Source organism: Coregonus lavaretus (assembly GCF_964263955.1).
Source record: "Coregonus lavaretus genome assembly, chromosome: 37".
NCBI lineage: Eukaryota > Metazoa > Chordata > Actinopteri > Salmoniformes > Salmonidae > Coregonus > Coregonus lavaretus.
The window spans coordinates 18611047-18628843 of record NC_140024.1 but is presented as its reverse complement, the minus strand read 5'-3'; the positions used below and the strand labels follow the sequence as shown (position 1 = coordinate 18628843).

At 45.7% G+C, this 17797-nt stretch overlaps 1 protein-coding gene across 1 annotated transcript in view; it reads right to left on the bottom strand.

Moving 5' to 3' along the window:
* Positions 1-13080, bottom strand: part of plekha7b (pleckstrin homology domain containing, family A member 7b) — a 66585-nt gene extending 53505 nt beyond the window's left edge. The window contains 2 exon segments of the mRNA XM_084154550.1: positions 2007-2090; positions 12848-13080. Coding sequence (XP_084010676.1) covers positions 2007-2080 — 74 coding nt within the window. The 5' untranslated portion in view covers positions 2081-2090; positions 12848-13080.
* Positions 13081-17797: the final 4717 nt, after the last annotated feature.

Here is a 17797-nt window from a genome sequence, read left to right as displayed (position 1 = left end):
TTTTTCTGTGACGATGTGTGTGTGTGTGTGTGTGTGTGTGTGTGTGTGTACAGTGAAAGTAGCCCCGACTGTAACTCAGGTCCCACACACACAGTCTCTAATGAGGGGCATCAATCAGGCCATTGCAAGAGTATTAGACTGCCTGTCTCCTACCTGTGAGAGATGGGCTTGATGGGCCTCTGTGATATTCCCATAATGATCCAAGCATTTTCAAATCTATGATCTCTGTCATAGCTGCATGATTTTACTGTACTGGAAAGAAGTCTATGGTAGACTAGGAGTGGGGGAGCATCTGATGATGACATTTTAAGGACTGATGATAATGTGAAATGTATCAACAGTAAACTATGACAATGGACAGAGGACATTAATTATGCTATTTAAATACATGTGATTCGTCACATATTCTTGTGGGAAGTATGATGCTATTCTAAGCCTGGCTGGTCTATTGAGCTTTGATCTGGTATTATATAGTAATAGAATAATGCAGTTACTGTGGCCCCTACAGTGCAGGGAATATGCAAGGCAGGGCACTTTAACTTTCAAACCCCCTGATGGTGTACAAATCCCTGGCTCAACAGTACCATATGAGGGATATAGGAGTGTAGAAGAGAGGAATCCCAATTAGCTTCATGTCACTCCTACAAATTACCTTTCAAACACAGCGACAGTGGAGATCAGATACCACTCTCGATCCTCTCTGCAACACTAACACATTGAGCTATGCATCCTAAAGCCTACATAACACCACCTAATTATGTTGTGACACCTGTCATACACATTTATGACAGAAAGATAAAGGACTCAAATGTGGTCCTGCTATGGTTCTAATACATCATAATGAAAGTGTAATAACATCAGGGCCATTTATCATGAATAATTAACATGAAAGTCATGGTACAGATGTAGGATCTTAATTTGGCCTATACTGTCACAACAAAACAATCCTGCAGCAACAGGATTTGAACGTTTAGTCCATAATGTTGCTTGATCGGTGGTTAGGCTATTAGCTGGCCAAAAGTTGGCTACATGAAAAGTGCAATACTGCTAATATAACCGTGTGTTAGTGTGGGTTTTCAGTGAAATTATGCAAATCGTGAAGCTCATCTGCTTTTCACAACAACAAAACAGAACAATTCTCAGTAACAAAAGAGTGATCAAATTAAGATCCTTCCTCTGTATGTCAGGAATGTCATGCCATGTCATCTCACATGTTTTAGAGGCACTTACAAGCAAGCTCTACAACGCTACAACTTAAAGATAAGCATATTACCAAAAACATGGTCATCCACTGAAGTCCAGTTCTAAAAAGAGTTTCAGTACATCTAGGTCAAACCATATCTGTGCATGTGTCGCTAAACCTAGGTCCCATGCTATTCAACCTCATCACACCACCTGGGTCTCCACCATGACCGTACCACCCACACAGTTCAACACAATCAACTTCATGACTACAGCTATAACCTGCAGAAAATACTCTATATATCGCTCTCTGATAAAAAATAAAAAAACGATGGTAATAATAGCCATCATTAGCATAACAACTGTGACGTTTCAGACAGATGAATGGCTTCAGGCGTGCCATGGCCACAGTCAAAGACATAATGTGAACCATAGTTGGCTCATTACCATCAATTCAATTAAGATAATACCTTCAAAATACACACAAAAAATTGGACTGGGAGCAGCCGTAAGGCGAGTTCAAGCAGTTATTAATCAATTTCCATAAAAAATAGAATGGCCATCATCCTTTTTATTCGTTTTATCATCATTATTATTGTTCTTCATTACTATGACTGGAGTTAATAGAAAGCATTACCTCAGGCAGTCAATTCCTGTCTGTCCCTCTCATCCCTGGGACAAGCAGCAGACAATCTCACACTCTAATCTGAGTTAAATTACACTCTATTCTCATCTCCTCCCAGCATGCCCTTGGACCAACCAGACGTTACACTGAAGCCCACATTATAACCTTCCTTGAGTAAAAATAGTAGAGGTGCACTCACTTGTCGTGGAGCATATATTCAGTGTTTTCTGGAGATATCTGTCCAGTCACAGGGTGTCGGAACGACGTGCTCATCTGGTTATGGCTGAGAGCGTCAGAGAGAGAGGGAGAACAGAGAGGGAAGAGAGGGAAGGAAGGAAAACAACAGCAAAGGAGAAAATACAATTAGTATCCCGTCATTAATCATATTTCTGCTTGAACGCTCCACTATTATGTGCACTGATGTGTTGGTCGCTGGCTGCTGGTTGGGCATTCTACAAGACTACACCAAGTTTCTAGACTTCCAATGACTTTCACAGCCAAGTGTAGAATGTGCGGTAGTGCTGAAGGCTGGCCAAGGCAGGAACTCATATTATTTCACACAAAGTGTAAGTCTCAGCACTCTCCCCTACCAGCTCGCCAGGCTTTATTGATTTCAATTACAAGGGGTCATTCATCGCTTTAAATAGGGCATTAAAGCATCCCTGTATCGTTGGATAAAATAAGAGACAGGGGGGCAGCGCTGGTGGTAGAAAGAATGAAAAAGAACACAATGACGTGATTTGCTCTAAACCGTCCGCCTCAATTATTGACTTTTTACACACTTTGGATGGCAGTTGCGTAGCAGACGTGCCCCCCGGACAGTAAGAGAGAGTAATTCCATGAACGGGTCTCTGCTTCATTCAACATTAGCTTTAGGAGCAGTGGAGCAGACAGGATTCCATACGTTTCAACAGGGTTATCCAGGTCCAGAACATGCACAGATGGAAACTTCTGACCCAGACTGACCTGGTCTTGAATCACTCTGAGGACTTCTGACCCAGACTGGCCTGCTCTTTATTTACTCTGAGGACTTCTGGGTCAGACTGACCTCTCTTTATTTACTCTGAGGACTTCTGACCCAGACTGAACTGTCTTTATTTACTCTGAGGACTTCTGACCCAGACTGACCTGCTCTTTATTTACTCTGAGGACTTCTGACCCAGACTGACCTGTCTTTATTTACTCTGAGGACTTCTGGGTCAGACTGTGAATGTGACCGCTGTATGTGAGTGTAGTGTTTCTCACTGTGCTACTGTATAGTGCAGATCCCCCCGTGCAGGTCAGAGGCTCCCAGAGTGGGTCAGGTGAGCTGTGCTAGCTAGCCTATTGGTGTGTCTGTGTGCCCTCCAGATAGACCATGATAACACACCCTAGGCTTCCTGTTCTCACGCTACACTGTCACATTCAACAGCCAATGAGAAATACTACGCCAATCCAGTCGCTATGGAAACAGTCATCACAATAAGGATGACAACACAACCAGGGCAATGATGTGGGCCAATTTATTGGTGCACTGACTGTCCAATCAGTCTAGCAGAAATAGGTAAAAATCACATATGTAATTCAGTCCAGATGACTGCGGATGTCTTAATTGAATTAGCCTTTACCTCTAATGAAATATTTAATGCTTCCGTACGCTGTTACATGAGGCCATTTTTGCTTTGAGACTGTTTCAATCTCTCTCGCAAAGTTACGTTATTGTGATGCTTCTGTTTTATGTAAACACTGGCAAACAGTGATGCAAATTACCAAGATTTGAGGTAATAGACAACAGCTGACTGTACTCTCTGCTCTCTTCCAACCCATTCTCAATAATAAAATTGTGAACACAACATCCTCATACAATCTATAATCACAACAGAATATGCATTCCGTAAATGTCTTAGTTCTATATATCACTTCTATACAACTGTAGTGATTCATTGAGTGTTCCTCTATCTCATCCTGGCATCCAGCCCTCTCTGAACTCTTTACTCAGGTGTGGCCACTGAGAAGACAGGCCCATTTGTCCGGCCACTGGACAGATATGAAGTGGTAAGGTCCTCCCAGAGCAGAGCAGAGCTATCGCACTCCTGCTGCTGTAGACTGGACTGTACCGTACAAGACTGAAAGGCAGCCTGCTGTGGACTGTACTAGCCTGAGAGGCAGCCTGCTCTGGACTAGACCGTATCAGCCTGAGAGGCAGCCTGCTGTGGACTGGACTGTACCAGCCTGAGAGGCAGCCTGCTCTGGACTGGACTGTACCAGCCTGAGATGCAGCCTGCTCTGGACTGGACTGTACCAGCCTGAGATGCAGCCTGCTCTGGACTGGACTGTACCAGCCTGAGATGCAGCCTGCTCTGGACTGTACCAGCCTGAGATGCAGTCTGCAGCGGCAGCATCACACGTGCTCAGTAGGCATCCTAATGTTTACAGTGTGCATGGTAATACAATGAGTAAACAGACTGGTGTCAGCAGCATATGGCAAACGCCTCCTGAAGGACAACTACAGCCTTTACCAACTGAGGAGGCATAGTGTTATACCAACCCTGTTAGTATTACTGCAGCGTCATGCAGCAAAGTAAAGGAAATAAATCTGATTCTTTGGAGCGATTTATGGGTTGACATTTTTCAAATGTTCGCAGGAAGCTGTGGTTGAGCATCAGAGACATTTCTGTACACACACAAACACAAAAACGCACACAAAGCAAGATGCACAAAAACACATAACAACCCACACAAACACAGAACAACACACACACAAACACAACAACACAGCGCTCTACTCTGTTTGGTCCTGGCCTGGGCTGCGTTCCAGTAACAGTATGTAGTGTGTTGAACTGCACAAGGCCCATGCAGTAGTACCCTACCCTCCACTGTTAATTAGGAACCTGCATTCTTTGGACCTTTTGTTTCAGCCACATTACTTCTGAACTACTTGCCATGGAATTCACTGCATTCCTACTTAGTGAACAAACGGTTCAGGCAGCACAGTGGCCCTGTTTGTTTTGCCATGCCACATAGTGTAGTATTCTGGGAAAAGACCTGGTTGCAGACCCACTTCAGTAAAACGCATGAGCTGACGCACACCCAAAAATGTTTGTAGTGGTGCTGACTAACGAAGAGTAAACTGTATAAAAAGGAAGAAAGACTATATAAGCTCTATATATATATATATACAGCCGCGAGCTGCCCAGTGACACAAGCCTACCAGACGAGCTAAACCACTTCTATGCTCGCTTCGAGGCAAGCAACACTGAAGCATGCATGAGAGCACCAGCTGTTCCGGACGACTATGTGATCACGCTCTCCGTAGCCGATGTGAGTAAGACTTTTAAGCAGGTCAACATTCACAAGGCCGCAGGGCCAGACGGATTACCAGGACGTGTACTCCGAGCATGTGCTGACCAACTGGCAAGTGTCTTCACTGACATTTTCAACATGTCCCTGACTGAGTCTGTAATACCAACATGTTTCAAGCAGACCACCATAGTCCCCGTGCCCAAGAACTCTAAGATAACCTGCCTAAATGACTACCGACCCGTAGCACTGACGTCTGTAGCCATGAAGTGCTTTGAAAGACTGGTCATGGCTCACATCAACAGCATAATCCCAGAAACCCTAGACCCACTCCAATTTGCATACCGCCCCAACAGATCCACAGATGATGCAATCTCTATCGCACTCCACACTGCCCTTTCCCACCTGGACAAGAGGAACACCTACGTGAGAATGCTATTCATTGACTACAGCTCAGCATTCAACACCATAGTGCCCTCTAAGCTCATCACTAAGCTAAGGATCCTGGGACTAAACACCTCCCTCTGCAACTGGATCCTGGACTTCCTGACGGGCCGCCCCCAGGTGGTAAGGGTAGGTAACAACACATCTGCCACACTGATCCTCAACACGGGGCCCCTCAGGGGTGCGTGCTCAGTCCCCTCCTGTACTCTCTGTTCACCCATGACTGCATGGCCAGGCACGACTCCAACACCATCATTAAGTTTGCCGACGACACAACAGTGGTAGGCCTGATCACCGACAACGATGAGACAGCCTATAGGGAGGAGGTCAGAGATCTGGCCGTGTGGTGCCAGGACAACAACCTCTCCCTCAACGTGACCAAGACAAAGGAGATGATTGTGGACTACAGGAAAAAAAAGAGGACTGAGCACGCCCCCATTCTCATCGACGGGGCTGTAGTGGAACAGGTTGAGAGCTTCAAGTTCCTTGGTGTCCACATCACCAACGAACTATCATGGTCCAAACACACCAAGACAGTCGTGAAGAGGGCACGACAAAGCCTATTCCCCCTCAGGAGACTAAAAAGATTTGGCATGGGTCCTCAGATCCTCAAAAAATTATACAGCTGCACCATCGAGAGCATCCTGACTGGTTGCATCACCGCCTGGTATGGCAACTGCTTGGCCTCTGACCGCAAGGCACTACAGAGGGTAGTGCGTACGGCCCAGTACATCACTGGGGCAAAGCTCCCTGCCATCCAGGACCTCTATACCAGGCGGTGTCAGAGGAAGGCCCTCAAAATTGTCAAAGACTCCAGCCACCCTAGTCATAGACTGTTCTCTCTGCTACCGCACGGCAAGCGGTACCGGAGTGCCAAGTCTAGGTCCAAAAGACTTCTCAACAGCTTCTACCCCCAAGCCATAAGACTCCTGAACAGCTAATCATGGCTACCCGGACTATTTGCACTGCCCCCCCACCCCATCCTTTTTACGCTGCTGCTACTCTGTTAAGTATTTATGCATAGTCACTTTAACTCTACCCACATGTACATATTACCTCAACTACCTCAACTAGCCGGTGCCCCCGCACATTGACTCTGCAACGGTACCCCCCTGTATATATAGCCTCCCTACTGTCACTTTATTTTACTGTATATATAGCCTCCCTACTGTCGCTTTATTTTACTTCTGCTCTTTTTTTCTCAACACTTTTTTTGTTGTTGTTTTATTCTTACTTTTTTTGTTTAAAATAAATGCACTGTTGGTTAAGGGCTGTAAGTAAGCATTTCACTGTAATGTCTGCACCTGTTGTATTCGGCGCATGTGACCAATACAATTTGATTTGATTTGATTTGATTTGAACAACTGAATGGGTAAACCTAATAACCAACATTTCGGCAACGTAGTGCCTTCTTGCAGACCCAATTCTGACATCCTGAATGAAAAATTAATTCCGGTTGCAGATGAGCATGCTATTTGTCTTAATTTACAGAATCAAATCAAATCAAAGTTTATTGCAGGGTAGAGTACCGGGTGGTACAGTGACTAAGGTTCAGGGCAGGGTACTCGGTGGAGGCCGGCTAGTGGTGACTGTTTAACAGTCGGATGGCCTTGTTTCTCAGTCTCTCGGTTCCAGCTTTGATGCACCTGTACTGTCTCCTCCTTCTAGATGGTAGAGGGGTGAACAGGCCGTGGCTCGGGTGGCTGAGGTCCTTGATGATCTTCATGGTCTTCCTGTGACACCGGGTAATGGGAGACGTCCTGGAGGGCAGGCAGTGTGCCCCCGGTGATGAGTTGGGCTGACCACACCACCCTCTGGAGAGCCCTGGGGTTGCGGAAGGTGCAATTGCCATACCAGGAGGTGATACAGCCCGGCACGATGCTCTCAATTGTGCATCTGTAGAAGTTTGTGAGGGTCTTAGGGGCCAAGCCCTGTTGTGCCTTCTTCACCACGCTGTCTGTGTGAAGGGACCATATCAGGTTGTCACTGATGTGCACGCCGAGGAACTTGAAGCTTTTGACCCTCTCCACTGCGGCCTCGTCGATGTAGATGGGGGTGTGCTCTCTATGCTGTCTCCTGTAGTCCACAATCAGCTCCTTCGTTTTGTTGACATTGAGGGAGAGATTATTTTCCTGGCACCACTCCGCTAGGGCTCTGAACTCCTCCCTGTAGGCGGTCTCATCGTTGTTGGTAATCAGGCCTACTACTTTTGTGTTGTTAGCAAACTTGATGGTTGAGTTGGAGTACTGGAGGGGGCTGACACCCTAGTGGGGCCCCCGTGTTGAGGATCAGCGTGGCAGAGTTGTTGTTGCCTACCTTCACAACTTGGGGTTGGCCTGTCAGGAAGTCCAGGGCCAGTTGCACAGGGAGGGGTTCAGACCCAGAGCCCTAAGCTTAGTGATGAGCTTAGAGGGCACTATGGTGTTGAAGGCTGAGCTGTAGTCGATGAACAGCATTCTTACATAGCTATTTCTCTTGTCCAGGTGGGATAGGGCAGTGTGCAGTACAATGGCGATTGCATCGTCCGTGGATCTGTTAGGGCGATATGCGAATTGTAGTGGGTCTAGGGTGTCGGGTAAGGTGGAGGTGATATGGTCCATAACTAGCCTCTCAATGCACTTCATGATGACAGTAGTGAGTGCTACGGGGCGATAGTAATTGAGTTTAGTTACCTTCGCTTTCTTGGGTCCAGGAACAATGGTGGACATTTTGAAGCAAGTGCGGACAATATGCTTATATGATTTGCTCACGTAGGCCACAGAGAACAAGAGCACACAGTTCTCGTCAGTGTCGGGGGCTCGCTTTGGCGGCTCTGTGTTGTTTTCCTCAAAGTGAGCGATGAAAGTGTTTAGCTTGTCTGGCAGCGAGGTGTCGTGTCCACGACGTGGCTGACTTTCCCTTTATAATCCGTGATTGTCTGGAGTCCCTGCCACATAAGTCTCGTGTCTGAGCCGTTAAATTGCAATTCCACCTTTCCCTGTACTGTCGTTTTGCCTCTTTGATTGCCTTTACGGAGGTCATAGCTAGTCTGTTTGTACATGTCCATGTTCCCAGTCACCTAGCCATGGTTAAATGCGCTTTCAGTTTTGTGCGAATGCTGCCATCTATCCACTGTTTTTGGTTTGGATAAGTTCTAATTGTCACAGTGGGAACAACATCCTCTATGCACTTCCTGGTGAGCCCAGTCACCGAGTCAGTGTATACGTCGATACTATTCTCAGAGGCGACCCGGAACATTTCCCAGTTCGCGTGATCAAAACAATCTTAAAGCATAGATTTCGTTTGGTCAGACCAACGTTGAACAGTCCTTATCACGGGAGCTTTCCGTTTAAGTTTCTGTCTATAGGCAGAATGGAGGCGTGATCTGATTTGCCGAAGGGAGGGCGGGGGAGGGCCTTGTAGCCATTCCGGAAGGGAGAGTAGCAATGATCCAGGGTTCGTGTTGCGCTTGTAGCACAGGAGATGTGTTGATAGAATGACGGTAGCGTTTTCCTCAGATTTCCTTAATTAAAGTTATCTCGGGAGGTAATTTTGTCGGAATTTGATGGTGATGTATTCAAGATTGGGAGAACAAAAGGACTTGAGTTCCTGTACATTACCACAATCACACCATGAGTTGTTAATCATGAAACAAAACCCCTCCACCTTTCGCACAATGGACGGAGAACCCTGCTGGCTGAATGGATGGGGACAATATAGTCTTAATTCCGTAAAACAGAGTATTTTACAGTCCCTGATGTCTCTCTGGACAGAGATACTCGCCCTGAGCTCGTCTACTTTATTGTCCAGGGACTGAAAGTTAGCGAGTAATATACTAGGAAGCGGTGGATGGTATGCATGCCACCTGAGTCTGACTAGGGCCCCACTCCTTCTACTTCTTATTTGGCGTCAGCGTTTTGGTGCAGCCCCCAGGATGAATAGAGCTGCATGAAACATTTCCATTGTACTGCCAGTGCTACTCTGCAAATAGGCTAGTGCCTAAACTATATGAAGAAATTATTCATATACAGTCACAAACCACCATACACAAACCTTTTATAACAAGGTTTATCACAAGAGAGGAAATGGAGGTGAAATGGTCATCCTAATACCCTTCCAAATCTTGCATCGTTTTCAAAGACAGAACCAAATGATCAGCATCACAGCCAAACTCCATTGAGAACAAAACTAACCCCTTGCACAAAAATCCTATGACCTCTATGATTGACAGGAAAAGGTCAGGGGTTATAAAAACACGAAGGCTTCCATTATCAGGGTCACACAGAGACACACACCCTCCACACACTGAGAATCACACACACACACATCCTCCACACACTGAGAATCACACACAGACACATCCTCCACACACTGAGAATCACACACAGACACATCCTCCACACACTGAGAATCACACACAGACACATCCTCCACACACTGAGAATCACACACAGACACATCCTCCACACACTGAGAATCACACACAGACACACCCTCCATACACTGAGAATCACACACAGACACACCCTCCACACACTGAGAATCACACACACACACAAACCAAACCCACCCAACCACCCACACACACACACACACACACACACACACACACAGAGGGAGAGAGACACACAGAGTAACACACACTCTACACACTGACCTTCTACACACTGACAGACCCCACCTGCTGCGAGGAGCAGGCAAGGTCACGTGCTCATTAGCCAGTAATCATCATGGCTGTGATGTGATTACATGTCTCCCTGTGCTTCCTCCTCCATAACTCTTTCTCCCCATGTAGCACTCTCATGGCTCAGGTCTTATCAGCCTGGGTACCACTCAGAGTTAGGACCCTTCCTAACATCCTCACTGCAACCTGTGGTTAAATCACAGGTTAGATGTTAACATCAACATTATTGTGCATTTTTACATTGGATTTATAATCACACCATGTCTTTATGAAAATGATTATACTGTTAATATCATAGTATAATAATATCACACTGATTTAAATGTCCAGAGGTATAAACCAGGGATATTTTAAGAACTAGGCTAAAGGTAATGTTGACAATGTGGAACTATACTTAAAAAATTAAAAATGTCTAGGTGTCTCAGCTGGCTTTACAAGATTGGTGTTGCAATATTATAGGAAATGCATGCCTTGAATTGCTAAACATTCAGCTCACAGGAAATATTTATATTCAACAGCATGTCACTTGCATGTCACTTGGAACCAAACACTTAAGTGGAGTTTATGTTTCCATGTGGTCCTAATAGGGAGCAGCTAGCGCGACTGACAGGTCTAATAGCAGGTCTACCAGAGTGTGGCTGTGTTTACTCTAAGGTCTAACATCCATGTAAAACCTTTCAGGCACAGCTACAAAATAAAGGAGGGAGGAGTGTCTGTTTAGACACTGTTAAAAGGATGGGAGTATTTTCCACAGAGCAGATTAAATGAAAAATGTGATTTCTATCTCGGAAAAGCGTTTGAAATGTTCTATTTCATGTTGAGCAAGAAAGGTGCACTATATGGCAAAGAAGTTCAGTTGATTGGACATATTCTGCAACACACAAATACAGTTTGAGCTACAGTAACACACTATACAGAGCCTCTTCCCCCTCAGGAGGCAGAAAATATTTGGCATGGGCCCTCAGATGCACCATTGAGAGCATCTTGACTGGCTGCATCACTGCTTGGTATGGCAACTGCTCGGCATCCGACCACAAGGCTTTACAGAGGAAAGTGCGTACGGCCCAGTACATCACTGGGGTCGAACTCTCTGCCATCCAGGACCTCTATACCAGGCGGTGTCAGAGGAAGCCCTAAACATTGTCAAAGGCTCCAGCCACCCTAGTCATAGACTGTTCTCTCTGCTACCGCATGGCAAACGGTACCGGAGCGCTAAGTCTGGGACCAAAGGGCTCCTGAACAGCTTGTACCCCCAAGCCATAAGACTGCTAAATAGTTAACCAAATAGCTACCCGGACTATCTGCATTGAACCTTTTTGCACTAACTATTTTTGACTCTATGCACACACTCACTCACTCACTCACACATAACACATACACACAGGCACACATTTGCCACACACACACTTCCACACTCATCACATACGCTGCTGCTACTGTCTATTATCTATCCTGTTGCCTAGTCACTTTACCCCTACCTATATGTACATATCTACCTCAATTACATAGTAACCCTGCACATCGACTCGGTACTGGTACCCCGTGTATATAGCCAAGTTATCATTACTGGGTACTGGTACCCCGTGTATATAGCCAAGTTATCATTACTGGGTACTGGTACCCAGTGTATATAACCAAGTTATCATTACTGGGTACTGGTACCCTGTGTTTATATAGCCAGGTTATCATTACTGGGTAATGGTACCCAGTGTATATAACCAAGTTATCATTACTGGGTACTGGTACCCAGTGTATATAACCAAGTTATCATTACTGGGTACTGGTACCCAGTGTATATAACCAAGTTATCATTACTGGGTACTGGTACCCCGTGTATATAGCCAATTTAACATTACTCATTGTGTATTTATTCCTTTATTCCTTTTTCTATTCTATTTCTCTCTATTGTTTTTCTCTCTGCATTGTTGAGAAGGGCCAGTAAGTAAGCATTTCACTGTTAGTCTACACCTGTTGTTTACGAAGCATATGACTATTCAGCTCGCTCTCTTATTTGAGTCCAACCCCAGGCTTTCATTTCAGCTGAGAGCTTTTTCTCTCCTTAACACATTTTACTTTAGAGTATTTTGTCAGCTAAGGAATTTGTTCCTCACAGAGCCCAGACTGAGACACAGTTACACTCAGGGTTGACATAGCTCCAATCTCCCCCAACCCCACCACACTCCCCCTTTCCTGCTGCGCTGAACAAACGCACAACTTTGGAGTCCAAGATTCAGCCCGGCATGGCACTCCGTACCAAATTTCACAGCAAAAACAGGCTCAGGGTAATCCCTTCTCCAATAGAGGGGCTAAGCCCAGGCTGGCAGCGTGGCACAGAGGGGCATGGCCCAGGGTGCTTTTCATCTCACCCTCACACACCAGATCCTCCGTGTGGCTTCACTGCACATCAAATACCAGGAACACACTATTATCTTACAACGCCACAGTCCACTCTCTCTTGCTCGCCTCCCACTACCTTGCTTGTCACACATTCTCTCTCTCCTCCTTAACTAAAAGTGAAATTTTACTAAACACATTTCCTTGTGTAAACTCCAATCAGATGTCTCTGTTCTTTTATCTTCTACTGTATCTGTCCTATCATTCTCTCTCTCTCTTTTGTTCTCTTTGCACAAAGTGAAGGAGCAGAGCAGTCTCACCTGGTCCCAGTGGATTATCTACTTCCTCCTAGTTAGATCGGCTCGTGGTGATCCTCATTGTGGTGGCAAGGGGGGAGAAGGGCTGAGGCTCTATCATGGCAGCTAGGATCCCAGTGAGGGAGTGATGAAAGGAAGGGAACTATCTATCTCTCTCTCTCTCCCCTGGCTCCCACTGGAGCTGTCTCCTTTCACTCACAGAGCAAACCACTATCTAACTGTACTATCTCTCTCTCACCCTGCTCAGGAGGAACGCCTGCCTCTCTCTCTCTCTCGCTCTCTCGCTCTCCCGCTCTCTGCTCTAATTAACTCCAGCCCTGTGTTGGAGAGAGAGAGGGGATGTCCAGCAGCCACAGAGCGATCAGAAGAGGAAGTACTGTACCTCTCTGTCCCATCTCTATATGGGCCAAGATAAACACTGGGGTTTTTACCTGTCCTGGCAAGTCCTCAGCACTCACACCTTCTAACATGTACACAACCTCAGTTTCTCACAGTCAGGTCAGATTCACACTTTTGTTACTATTAATAATTTCATCCTGGCCCACATATTTGGCACTTTTATTGTCAACAGAGTACCTTGTCTTTCCTCTGAGTGGCAGCCGTGGAGCTAGGGTCAGGGGAAGGTGGGAGGGGACATTGACATGGAGTTCTCCCAACATGGAAACCTCACTGCTCCTGATTGGTTGATTTTCCCAAATTTGGGCATGCAGTAGTCAATCAGTTGCTCCACACTCCATATCACACATTTTGACAGGGTGCAGAGGAATCTATCTTCTCCTTGTTAACAGAAACCACTGTCTGAGGTAAGGGTAAGTTTGTCTGTTTTTCACACATACTTTCGGAAGGTATAGTACCTCTTTTATAACCCCTGCTGTGGGTCAGCAGATTGGCTGAGGACAATAGTGTGCTGTGACCTCATGGGGATGGAGAAGGAAGTGAAACTGATCCAGAGTTATGCAGACCAGGCCCAGAGAGCAAGTGCTATTGACACTGCCCCGTGGTCAATATTGTAACTGATAAACAACCATGGTTCATGTGCCAAAAGGAAAAGCTTAGGAAATACCAAAAAAACTGCTAGTAGCTAGCCCTTTCTTTATTAAAAGAAACATAGTTTATCTTCTTGAAGTGAAAGTTAGCTAGTATACGATGCAATTGGTTTTATAACACATTTATTGCAGAACCTAGACAGCATTCCTTAGCTAATTCAATAGAGACGATAAAGCTTCTATAAACATTGGGTTGATCATTAAACTCAGGTGTAGACAGATCCATCTCAGATAGGCCTAGTCAGTGAGAGATTCAGCAGAGGAATGTTGAATCTGAATCTATTGAGATGTAACTAATGTGAGACTACTTTCAGATCTATGCAGGTCAGAACACCAAGTACCACTGACTGTGACTGATTTCTCATCACTGTGTGCGTTTCTACTAATCACCAGTGAACACCATGGCATGTAGCATTCATTTGACACAGGGGGTTAATTACTTTTATTGGAAATCAAACACCAGATTCATATTGGCAGCTGTCTGGCACAATAAATTAGGCTTGTTTTTCTAACTACATAAAAACGAGTAGATCTAATCTAAGACTAAATGATGAGACAGAGTTAGCATGGAGAGTCATAGAGCCCTTTCATCACAATCATTTCCAGTTATGTAAAAGGCCATTACCAATGTGAATGGGAAGGTACAGAGTAAGGCAAAGCCACAGAGTCAGGGACATTCAGAATCTAATAAGTCTGGTTAGGCCTAGCAGAGTGAATTATTTTAACGGTGGTTATTATCCCAGCAAAATGAGTTAAACCCATTAAGAGGATGATCATTCTGCATGAGGATGTCCATTTGCCTTTATCAGTTCCCTCAACTAAGCACTGCAGCCATGCCAGCTTCAATTCAAAACATTTTGTGGGAAATTATCCATGCAGAGCTACAAAAACCATTTGGAGCACTGAAAAGCTTCTAGTCATTCAATGAGAAAATGGGAAAACCTGCAGGGTACCGCCTGGCTACCCAGCCCTGAGCCCTCCCATCTCATCTCATCGCTGACTGGCAAGCCTTACTTCAGCAAAGAAAACACTCCTCTACTCTGTACTTTATACATTCTCTCCAATCTCCTTTAGCAGAGTAACTGTCTGTCTGACAGGCTGAGTTTACCTCATTAGGCTGGTTTTATGGCCGGACTGAAACATATCTCAACCACACAGGCAGGGACTCTTTTACAGGTGGATCAACTCTGCCTAGCTTGCCCCTGTGGGAACAATCGGACCCTCTTCACTCCTCATCCAGGCCCACACTGCAGACGGCCAGCTCTAAAGCCCTGAGACACTGCTGGGCACTGGGCACAGAGTGGCCCTGGCAGGTCCCAACACACTCCATGGGAAGTAAACACAAGGCCTGAACCTTGGCACTGTGTCACCCTGGCAGGGGGGAGACGCTTGAGGACACAGAGAGGCTGGGCAGCATACAACAGCCAAGACACGATGCTTCTTCTGACACAGCACATTACAATGCAGTGTTGTACCACACACCTCCAGCCACAAGGTCGCGCTGCTCCAAAGCAGAGGCTAGCCAACAGCTAATTAGAGAGGCCTGAAAGGAGAGGGGCCCTGGGACCATAATGAGGGGTTTAGCTGGACGAGATGGCAACTCTCTCACACACTTTGTTCTCCAGGCTTAGAAGAGGAATCACTCCTCTGATAGAGAATGTTGATGCTGTTCCTAAGATGACACTGTAGTCAGCCCACTGGGCACACACTGGTTGAATCAACGTTGTTTCCACGTAATTTCAATGAAATTACGTTGCACCAACGTGGAACAGATGTTGAAATTATGTCTGTGCCCAGTGGGAGGGGAGACGTGCAATGCCAGACACAGACCAAAAACCGGGCCAAATTGCATGTGTGCCACCATTAAAAGTGTTTCTATGACCAAATAAACAAATGAGATGCTTGGTCTTCAGCCATCTAATCCAACTGAAGTCTCCTGGTGTCCAAGTAGGCCCTTTACAGAATGGCCATCTCAGCAGCTCTCCTCTCATAACTCTCCTCTGTTGCTCCTTTTTATGGCCAGACATTAATAGCTTGTATAGTAGAAACGTTGCTCTTGGTTACGGTGCGATAAACACTCATCAACACTCTCACTCCTGTTTGTCATTGTTCCAGGCAGTGCCAACAGCAGTCCAAGCAGTAAGAGAGGCCTGGGGGAGAGGAGGAAGAGGAGGGAGCCATTCAAGTGTGTCCACATCAGCACTTCCATTACTCCAATGGCACAAAATTAGCCAACTGATAAATATTTATAAAGGACGATTTGATGTAATTCATCAAAGAAATTGCTGTTTAATGGCCCCCTCCAACCATCACAATGAAATGACTTTCAAAGGCACTTATCTTGGGATCAATACAGACAGAGATTTGCTGTGGCTAAATAAAAAGTTGGAAGTTATCTGGAACAAGGGGGATGAGGATCGGAGGGAGAATCAATGAGGAGTCCTGCAACTTCAGGGGAAATAATTAATGCCCATAGATCCAGCCCCTGCATGCCGTATCCAAATCGCTCACTACCTGACTGCCATCCAAACCAATCAAGGGTCACCTCCCTGTGAACTGCATACACAAACAGGATGGTGCTAGGAGAGGAGGGGATAAGACCTGTCTGTGTTTTGGCACCGAACACTGACTGTCCTCCCCTCTTTGTCTTTCGCTGCTCTTCATCCCCATCCATAGACTACAACACACTTGATGTTCAACACTGTCACCTCCTTATTCAGATGAATCGCTTGCTACTTCAACAACAACTTCTTCCAATGACAGTATGTACACCAAATGATCTTGTCAACGATAGCCTACAGCGCCTGCTGAAAGGAATGAGTAGATAATGTAAATGTACCACCAGGCCCATAGACACTGGTGACAAGCAGTCCCCTCTGTTATTTACCTCAGGATCAGAGGAGTTGAGTCTGCTGGAGTGCCATGACCCTTGCACTAGCTTGGCACAAGTACCCTTCAGTTGCCTGGAAAACAAAACTTGACACTTCCAGGACAACACACAATGTTCTGTCCTGTTGCCCATTTCCCCTTTTGTCCGCCTGAACTCACTCACACGTTTATCCACCATCCATTTCAACTGGGTGCATTTAGTAAAGCAGTCACGCTCAAGGACAACATCAACAAAAGTATAATGCACCTCTGAATACGTCAGTTCCAACATTTGGTTTGTTAACATCCTCTAATGAGCTTTGCCTCAATATTTATTGGAAAACTGTCTCTGGAACCCTGGGACAGAAGCACACTTCAGTCCTAATCTGGAGGAGATGACTAGATGGCAAGCCTGTGACAGTGCTGTGTTCTCCTTGCTTGCACTTGGAATACTATGACACACAAAGAGAGAGAGAAAGAGAGAGAAAGAGAGTGTTAGCGAGAGAGAGAGGAAGGAGAGAGTAAGCGAGACAGTGATAAAACATTTACATTTTAGTCATTTAGCAGACGCTCTTATCCAGAGCGACTTACAGTTAGTGAATGCATACGTTTTTTTTATTTATTTTTTATACTGGGTCCCCGTGGGAAACTAACCCACATCCCTGCCGGCCAAACCCTCCCCTACCTTGGACGATGCTGGACCAATTGTGCGCCGCCCATGGGTCTCCCGGTTGCGGCCGGCTACGACAGAGCCTGGACTCGAACCAGGATCTCTAGTGGCACAGCTAGCACTGCGATGCAGTGCCTTAGACCACTGTTCCACTCTGGAGTCAATTAACTGGATCCAGCACTAGAGAACTTGCAAAATTGTATCAACTAGCCTATTCTGGGCCCTCAGAGTTTCCAGACAGCTGACGTTTACACTGGATATATGGGATCATCAGATCATTATATTTTTACACTGGATATATGGGATCATCAGATCATGATATTTTTAAACTGGATATATGGGATCATCAGATCATGATATTTTTACACT